General features: G+C 45.5%; 1 protein-coding gene across 1 annotated transcript in view; it reads right to left on the reverse strand.

The window, feature by feature from the left end:
• The window catches only part of LOC105700271 (AT-rich interactive domain-containing protein 5B), a 109,736-nt gene extending 100,649 nt beyond the window's left edge, over positions 1–9,087 (reverse strand). The window contains exon 1 of the mRNA XM_012425950.2: positions 8,821–9,087. Within this exon, the coding sequence (XP_012281373.1) occupies positions 8,821–8,835 (15 nt within the window). The 5' untranslated portion in view covers positions 8,836–9,087. The remainder of the gene's footprint in view (positions 1–8,820) is intronic.
• Between the last annotated feature and the right edge of the window lie 799 nt (positions 9,088–9,886).

A 9,886-nucleotide genomic window follows, 5' to 3' on the forward strand; every position in this document is an offset into this window, starting at 1 on the left:
ACATTTCATTTAGATACTTCGCGACGTAACCTCGGACGTAAACCCGAGAAAGTCTATTTCTTCTCGCACTCTTTTTCCTTTCCCCCTTCTTCTCTCGAGAGGAGACAAACGACCCTCTTCTCGGCCAAACAAGATCTGCTTTGCCTTATCTCCTGCGTTATCGTTATGAGTGATATTATATTTAGATTATACCTGAACCGGCCATTATCATTGTCACATGTGCTCGAAAACTAAGTTAAAAAAAAAAATAGTTACAACATTTGCAAAAATTAATCCGCCAGTCGGAGCAGATCGAGATAAATGGATGTGAACTTGCTCCATGTGATAAGGAATAATTCGGGAGAAATGTCTCGTATTCGCGGTTTTCCAGGACTCGGTGTTTTCGATCGTCGGAAGAGTCTAGGGGTCGTGAAATAAATTAAAATTCATTCCGCCAGGAATGGGAGCTTTTATTTGAGGAGCAGGGCCACAAAGCCTCCTTCTTGGTAAGCGCGCCGAGTGTGACATACCACATCATTATGCACATGGATAAAAATAAACGTAGTACGAGAGGGATTTGTGCCAAACTTGAATTTCCGAAGGAAAATCGATTTGGCCCGACAAAGCACCTCGTTCTCGGGCGACAGGTTATCGACAAGTCATGGATGAATGAGAAGTCAGTCAAAGGAAATAGAGAAAAAAAAAAATAAAATAATATAATATAAGCGCCGGGTCGAGCGTGACCATGGCGAATAAAAAATAATAAAAACGCCCCAAGAGCGAACAAACGTATATTAGCGAGAAGGGACATTTTTATGCCGTTTTAACAACTAAACAAAATCCCGCCCCGATAAAAATAGACGAAACGCGGGATTCGTGCCAGAGCCTTTCCGGGAGTAAATGCGATTTGTTAAACGTACTCGTCGTCAAGTTTATCACCGACAATCGACAATTTCAATAGCTCCGCGATCGCGTCTCATTGATTGGCAGCCGTGGGAAAGAATATTTCTCGAAGTGAAAGTACACCCGATATGCCCTCCGCAATTACCAGGAATATCTTTAATAATGCCCGCCCTATTTAATCAAACGAGTAAAATGACAATATGGAATCATCGCGCCTTTATTTTCGATTGAGAAAACAGATACAATGTTAAGGAAAAAAAAACAAACGGCGAGCGATCGACTAATTCGACGTTGCGAATTTTCTTCTCAATTAATATCGGAAGCCGTGGGGGAATTTATGGACACGTTGTCGCGTTTAATAAGAACAATTGCTCTATCGGGTAACAACGTGGGTATGTTTTGCAGTTGCCAGATCGTTCAACCTTCGAGGCTCGCGAGAGAGGCGAAACGGGCGTGCGTGCACGTATATGCAGAGCCACGCACACGGCACGCACACGCGTAAACTCGATGTGGCCATTTGTCTATTGCTCGACGAAACATGGCGGCAATGTCGCGTACCACGCCACGCGTGTATAGCCCCCGCCGTCGGAGGGATTATTAAATCCGCCGTTTTTCAAATTTGTTCCCGATAAAGTTCGCCCGTGGGCGTGCGCCGCTTCTCCCACGCGCCAATAAACCATCCCTTTGGCCAAATTTATAAATAACCCTCGCCTGCAAAATTTCACGCCAATTTCCTATTTTACGCTAAACCGAGGGGATAATATTCTCCAGGTATTCCCCCTGAACATGCCGCACGGAGAATTCCTATGTTTAATTCCCGTGGGAACGAACGGTCCCCGTATGAATATATATCTCTCACCGAAATTAAATTAAATTAAAAACAAATTGGAAGAAAATTATAACCTCTCATTGGACAGAAGCATACACGCATAAACGTGATCGTGATTATAAAAGTGGTAGATTCGTGATAAGAAATATTTATCCCGATTAATCGCGAATAAAATATTCTCCTTTACTCGCGGTATATATATATATTTTTTTTCTTTCTTTCTCTCCTCAATTAATTCCTGCAAAAAGTACTCGAGAATGAAGTGCACTACCGCGCTCGGCGCGCACTCGATGCAATTATTTGCCGATTGCTTGACAAAACATGACTGCAATGCCGCGTAACACGTCGAGTAGGTATGTATTGTATGTGTACATATGTATGTACTCCCCGCGGTCCGGGGATTATCAAATCCGACGTTTTTCGAATTTGTTCCCGATAGTGACCCTGGGCGAACCGCTCTCGCGTAAAATAACCGGCTTTACCTCCAATTCCGGGTTTTCCTTTACACTTCCTTTTACGATACCCCCAGGAAGGATTTCAATCGACATGAACCACTTGAAATTGTTCTTCCAGGATGTTCCGGCAAATTGCGACATATACAGCGGTAGGATTTTCTTAAAAGAAAAAAAATAAGAACCGTAGAAAAAAAATTTCCAAATCACTCCCTTATCATTTCGAATTTCAGAATTCGCCAATATACGCGAGGAGATATTATGAGAACTGCACGCAGATTATTACAGAGGTGAAGGAGAAATATTAACTTGCACTAGTTGGCCCTGACAAATCGCAATTCCCGTATATCCGAAGGATCGATACATCCCAGTGAAAAGAATTTGTCCCTGGTGTGTGAGTTCACATCGGGTCTTCCTCATGTGCCGACCTGGTGACACCATTTCTTTCTCTCACTTTCCGCCAGTAACGTGCATTTCCATATTATTGTTTTACCCTCCTCGGACTACGGAGGGGAGGGGCAGGAAATAAATTTACATTACGCGCAATCGGAATGCAGGGCAGACAACTGAAAATTTGGTCAAAACGAAATTAAGTCCAAAAAGAAGTCCGATGAAAATTCCTCATCCGTTAACTTAACAGAACGGAAGAAAAACACTTAGATAGAAAGAAAGTACAATAATTTTATAAGATTCCCGTTATCATTCAGACATGAATTTCATGTAAATTTCTAATAGGGTAGAAAGTACACTTTTTTTTCCCCCGTCATTTTATACATCTTCCGTCGTGATCTCCCCTTACATTATTCGCCATAATTCCTACAACAGAATGCTTCGTCCATTCACCCAATTCCCAGCAGTAATTACATTGGGCCTCTCTATCGGTTCTTCGCGGGACATATGCATCCCCCACTAAAATCCTATCACCCCTGCATCACGATCGCCCCCTTGCATCAATTTTCTTTTTCTCTTTTCTCTATTCCATGGACCGAAGTTGGCAACCCTAGGATATTCACCCTTCGCCCCGCCATCGTGACATGAATTAATCTCCCGTGGATTTCCTCTTTTCATAACTCTCCTAATCCCACCCCATAAGCCGAAACGACTTATCTTGGACTGGCATTAAAAATTAAATTTCATATTGAATTCCATAAAACAAAAAAGAGAGAAAAAAAGGCACGAAGTACAAGAAAACCAGTCGCAGTCCATACCGGGGAAAAGAAAGTTTCATTGAACCAAAGAGATATTTTGTTAATTCGAAGATCAGTGACCAGACCTCAAATGAACTCAAGTGAATTGCCATAATACCGAGAAGCGAAAACCTAGAAAAAAAGAAAAAAAATTCACCCGTCACTTTTCATCGTTCCCTCCCTCATCTCAAAAAAGGGCGGCGCGCGTCCGGCCGGAAAAATGTAAAATCGATATCGAGGATTTACGTAACAACACAGGCCCCCCGCCACCCTCGGTGATCAATGTAAGTCGGCGTATACACACGCAGGGGAAGAGGGCATTCCACCCCTTTATGGCCCCGACTTTTCTCCAGAGCCAGCAATGTAATTTAAATGCCCCGTATCGGTGGAGCGCCGTGATAAACACGCCGTACATCCCCCACCCCTTTCATCTCGGTGCCCCTTTATTTTACTATATACCCTCCACTCGGTCTTATTTTATTTCATCCCAGTCGGGATCTATTCATCCCCCCGGCTCGCCTCCCTTAATTGTAGTCGCGGATCCATCTCCATCTTAAAATCCGAGGCGCTCCGTCTTTTGAGCGGGCCGACTTCGAAATTTCCCTCAATTAAAAAAATATCCCATTAATCCCGGCCCCGTGATAAGGGAATTTCCCGATTACGTCCGGAAGTTATTATACCAGGCAAAACTACCAATAAAAATACGAAAAAAAAAAAAGTGCGCATAAATGAAATTCCGGGGCGTATACAAAGGATTCAAAAGTGATAATACCGATAAGGCGTACGTGCACTCGGTCGCGGTTAAAACTCGTTACGGCATTAACTAAGAAGAGTTGTACGAGTCGAAAGCCGAACGAATTCTCGGGTGTACCTCGAGCGAGATAAGATTTATCATCGACTCGGGAATCACGCGAGATAAGGGCGGAGAAATTCGAGAGTGTGCGAGGCGGGCATTAAGTGCGAAAAGGAAGGAAAAACGAAGGAAGAGGAAAGAGGGGGGGACAACAAGCGCTGATAAGACCTCCTACGGAAGGCAAAGGTCTCGACATTTAAACGAAATTAAAATCCGAGCGGTAATTAAATATACAACAATGTGAGGACTTACGTCGAGAAAAGATGCTCTTACGCAACGATCGAGGATAAAGGTGATTGATAATTTCAATAATTCATAACGGAATTATTGTCCAGTCGGGGATCTCGAGTTCCGAGGAAATCAACTGTTGCACGGGTATCTTATCGCGATTATCATTCCCATCTAATCTAAATATCTTACTAGGAGCTTACCAAGTGATTACAGCTGTCGCATTAAGCCCGAATCGGCATAATTGGAAAAATAATTGTGCAATTGTTTACGCGTCCCCGTTCTAAGAAAATATCACGAAGAAAGCGAAGCGCCTTCTTTTACCTCGAGAGATTATCCTGAAAATGACGTTTCTCTTACGTCCCTTCTCCCCCATCCTCGCTCTATTGTTCTTAAAAATAAAGGAAACCAGGAAAAAAGAAAAACAGTTCATAAAATAACCAATGAAAGATAAACTACAATATCGGGGTTTACCCCAAAACCCCCCGGCTTTTTATTCCCATGAAATGTCCCGAATAAAAGTCACCGTGTATTTCGGAGAAAAGCAAAATAGGAAAAGACCACCGCGATCGAGAGTAATTATTAATAACAAAAGTACACGGTATTCCGCCCTTTAATTAACAGAGCTAATAAAATTCCCACGAAGACGCTCCGTAGAGCACCGATAACGATTCGAAAGAGACTCGGGCGTTTCGAAAGGGAGGAAAGTTTGAAAAAGCCGGAGAAAGAGGGAGAAGGAGGGAAAGAGAGTTCCAACTTTTCTCGGACGAGCGTTGCGAGCAGTTTTTCAGGAATTTCAGAGTCGCGGGGGGAGGGTTCGGGCAAGAAGGGGAATAATATTGTCACCGAGGAACTCTCGAAGCGTCGTCGCAGTAAATTCCGAGCGCCGATAAAGCCCAGCGCGGCCGATAAAGTAGAACGTTACTTTTTCCCCTTCAAAATATTAATCCGCATCGCGTGACTTTGCCCGCAACATCGTTTTTAAAATCCCTCCCCTTCTCCCTCCTCCACCTAGACAAAGCAACGTCGGGATTACAAAGGACAATACGTCGTTTGCTTTCCTCATTGACAGCTGGAATTCGTTCGAAAATTCGTTTATTATCGTGGGTCTAAATATGATATAAAAATAGGAGCAGCGATAAGAGTAATAACAATCATTGACAATTTAAATCCTTGAATATCCTTGGCGTTGAGATCTTAATAAAAAATTCGACATCGTTAAACATTCCCTATAAATGTTTTTCCCTGCAAGAAAATATATCGTAAAACAGCGCCGAGAGGTCATCGATGATTCTCTATATATATGGCAGTCTATCTTTTTCGGATTAAGGTCAAGCAGCGGGGAAAAAAAAAGGAAAACTGGACCGCCATATTTCCCACGTTTGTTTTCACTTGCCCTGGTGGAAATTTTCGAAAAATACCAGGGCAATGTAAATCGACCGCTCTTGGCAGTGAGCGGGTCGTATCGATTTTACGACTCCGAACGGGAGAGAGAAAAAGAGAGAAACGGCCAGAGGGAGAGAGAGAGAAAGACAAAGAACTCGAGGAAAACAAGGAGGGCCTCTAAGATTATAAACTCGGTATTTTCTCCCCTTTTCCGAGACGCTCCGAATCTTGCACTTCGAATATCCGCCATGAATTCCCGACACGTAGACGTCGTATTGACTTGACACAGTCGACATTGAAAGGAATACAAAAAAAAAAAAGGAGGAAGCCGAGAGAACGAAAACAAATACGATGGAGAAGTGACGAAGTTACAATGGCCAGATGGCATATAAATTTAATAATAACTTTTGCGACAGAGGTAAATTAAACTCTCGATCGATCCTTCGGAAATTATTTCGACATTACTCGAATAAGGTTCTCACGCATGTGTACGGTTTTTAATTATTATCAATCTTGTTGTTACTATTAGCAGTATTGACAACGATGATTTTATTAGGAAGGATTCATAACACGAGATAAAAGACGCACTCTTAGCAAATTACTGAATATCGCTGACGAAGCTTCGATCTTACTGCAATGACAATTGCGCAAACGGCACAATAAGCCATGCAATTGTATCAATCGTGGCAGTGTCTTCGTAGAAAAGGAAAATTCTTGCCAAATTAGCGAATTAACTTGCAGCGACGACCAAATGTGAATCTATCGGAGAAGACAAAACAAATAACGTAATAAAAGATAAAAACGTGCTCAACATTTGGGAGGGGCGAAAAAAAAAAAACGAAGGAAGAAAGGAGTACTGCACAACAACCGAGGGATCGAATTGCCGGCAACGTGAGTGGAATTAAAAATACGACCATCGTTACAGATAAACAATTCGACATTTTGCTGCAACATATTTGGTTTCGTTTTAATCCGCCTGCAATTTGAAATTCTGTTTACTCGTCGTTTCGCCCCCAGTGGGGCATTTTTTCTTTTTTTTTTTTTTTTCATACCGTTGAAACAGTAATCAACGATTAAACCGAACCGAAGAGGATTTCTCAAAACGAAGCGATCGGAAAATATTTAACAAAATATTAAATCTCCCTCGACGTCACGTCCACACCTTGGGTAAAATGTGCAACATTCGATGTAAAATTAAATAATCGGCTTCCTTCCCGTTATCGCACCCCAAGGCTGCATTGTTTATTTTTTTTTTTTTTCTCTTCATTGATTTAATAATTGCCATTCCCGTTGAGCGGAATATCTCTATCGAGATACAAGGTTAACGTTGAAATCGAATTCCTCGACCTCGAGGATCTAAAAAGAAAAAAAAAAAATATGAGAAAACAACGTGGGCTTCGATAACAGAAGATAGCCGGAGATTATTCCTGCACCGTGCTCTGAAAAATCTGAAGCTTAGCTAACGCGAACGCAAATTAAAATCAATTTTAAGCGTTCAAAAATTATCTGCCTCTTCACCGTTGCTAGGATAGGAAGAAGAACGTAAACGGGACGCTACAATAATAACCCACGTTAAAAATCCCACATTCACTTGAACATATTTCCTCATTCACTATTTCATCTGGAAAAACGAGTTTGTCCCGCTTTTCCAGGCTGCCGGAACATTCCCGAGTCCCGGCGAGTCGACTAAATTAAACGCAGAGAATGCACTCCCAACATCTGCGGATTTAATCCAATGTGAACATATTGCGTTCTAACCTCTCTACCGTCGCAAAAATATTGCGCAAACGTCGTCGGTTGCGGACGTGCGCGCATCGCGTTCCCTGACAATCAAGTTCCACGATCACCTTTTCAATTCTTTTTTTTTTTCTCCTCCCTTGAAAAGATAATAATAGATATAATAATAATCCCCTACTATCGGGTTGGCTAAAAATCCCTGGCGACCCAAACGACCCAATTCCGAAGTTTACATTCATTTGCCGAAGTGCAACATCGGTCAATAAAGCTTTACCCACGTATCGATTAGTTTCCCAGTAATTTTGGTAAAACTTTAAAAATGATAACAACATTATTTACATTTATATACTCGTTGAAGATACTCGCAGCGGATCGGTAGAGGGTCTGGATGAGTATATGTTCTCATTAATTCCTAAAATAATTACCGAGGTCTGATTTCAATTTCAAAATTACCCGATTCCGCAATGGAGACGCCTTTGTTTCTATTTACTTCCATTTGTTTAATGGCACGTCGAACGACTCGACGCGGCCGAGTGGTCGGGGGTCTAGGTGAGTTTTCATTCCCGGGTGATGCACCGATCGCGGCCGGCTCGCGAGAGAGAGAGAGAGAGAGAAAGATCGCTCGGCTGGTCATTAAGTCGCTGTTAGGACAATGCGAGCGCTCGCGGTGGCGTTAAATCGGGTTAAGGCACATCTATAAATACTTTACCGACTGAGAATGAGAGAGCGAGAGAGAGGGCCAAACACAGCGGGCATGGAGGGGGAAGCAGGTACGCGGGCCGAGGGTGGGAGGAGCGATGCGGGCGCGCGGGCGGGCAGGAGCGAGAGGGGGGCAGTGCGCGCCGGGCGGCGGGAGCGAGAGGGACAGAGCGACGCGACAAACGAACGTCGAGAGGAGGAAGGAGGCCGCGCGAGGAAGAGAGAGAGGAGGCGTCTAATGGTATCGCTCGTTGAAGATACACACAATGGCATTCGTTGCCAGATGTCTAACTACACGATCAACTCCATCCCTTCCACCTCCCTCCCACCATCGTGCCTCCCCCTCCCGGCGCTGTCACTCCTCGCGCCTTGCCGCTCCGCGCGGCACCGGGACCCTCTCAGCGCTCTCTTAAATCGGCTCGATATATTATTTTATTCCACGTTAGCGTATATCCATTTTTTCCCCCCACAAAATATGCGGCCATTGTCGAAAGTTGACGAGGCGAGTGTTTTGAGTCAGGTTATCAGAAGGTCGGTGTTTGAGGTTAATCAGGCGCAGGCACTCACCTCGATCTTATCCATTTTTGTCTTCCCGGCAGTCACTCCCTGTCTTGACGTTCATCTAGGCTCTTCTGTGATCCCGCGCACACATGTGTCACTCTCACTCGAGTCACGGCACCCACGACGGAGAGACCCGGGCACGGATCACGGAGGAACACGCACGCCCGTCGAGTGCGTCGGTTTACGCGTGTGTGAGGCGCCCTGGCGATATAGGCTCGACGCGCGCGGCGGACCAGCGACTCACGGTGCGGCGCACGCCGCTGTCCCATCAAGACTACTTTGTATTTACTCTAATTATGTGACGTCACGGATACACTGGGGTCCCCCCACCACGCGCGCCGGAGTCGCCCGAGCGGGGCCGAGCGCGGCCGAGTCGCGCCGCCGACGCCGCCGCCGCCGCCGCGCGCATGGCGCGACGGTGCCAGTCTCGCCGCTCACCTGCGCGGCAGCGTTGCCGCGGAGATGCCTCTCCCTTCACTCGTTCCTTGCGATCTCGCGGCGACGCGGCCGCCTCCGAGGGTGCGCGAGACTTCGTAGACGCGGAAAAGTGCGAGAAATATGCCGGGTCGCCGTGGCTCGTTCACCGGAGTCAGCCGGGGTCGACTCGAGGTGCGGGGTGCCACCTTCCTCGGGGACGGTCGCGCGAAGACTGAACGAGGATCGCTTCGAAGGAAAACAAGATGGCGGATGACGGGGCTCCGGCCTAGGACAGCCGACCGTGAAGAGACCGAACCGACGGGTTCTATTCCTCGAGAAAATTCAAAATGGCAACCTGTTTTTATCCGAGCCGATGATCGAACTCCGGGTTGATCGCGATCCATCGTTGTCTCGAACGGGTTGGCAGCTTCTATGAGATTAAATTTAAGGAGACTGCAGTACGCCTCCTCGACGTGGAAATAGGTCAGTCAAGGTCCGTAGACCGCGAGGAGTCGACTAGAACCCCTTCGACGGCGAAAGCCAAGATGGCGGCCGTTGACGTAACCTGAGTTTCATCCACTGACCGTGGCCGCGTGACCCGATGCGACGGCGAATACGTTCCCCGAGAGCGAATCCAAGATGGCGGCGACACGAC

This window comes from Orussus abietinus, unplaced genomic scaffold (genome assembly GCF_000612105.2).
Source record: "Orussus abietinus isolate OABI.00-Male unplaced genomic scaffold, Oabi_2.0 scaffold56, whole genome shotgun sequence".
NCBI lineage: Eukaryota > Metazoa > Arthropoda > Insecta > Hymenoptera > Orussidae > Orussus > Orussus abietinus.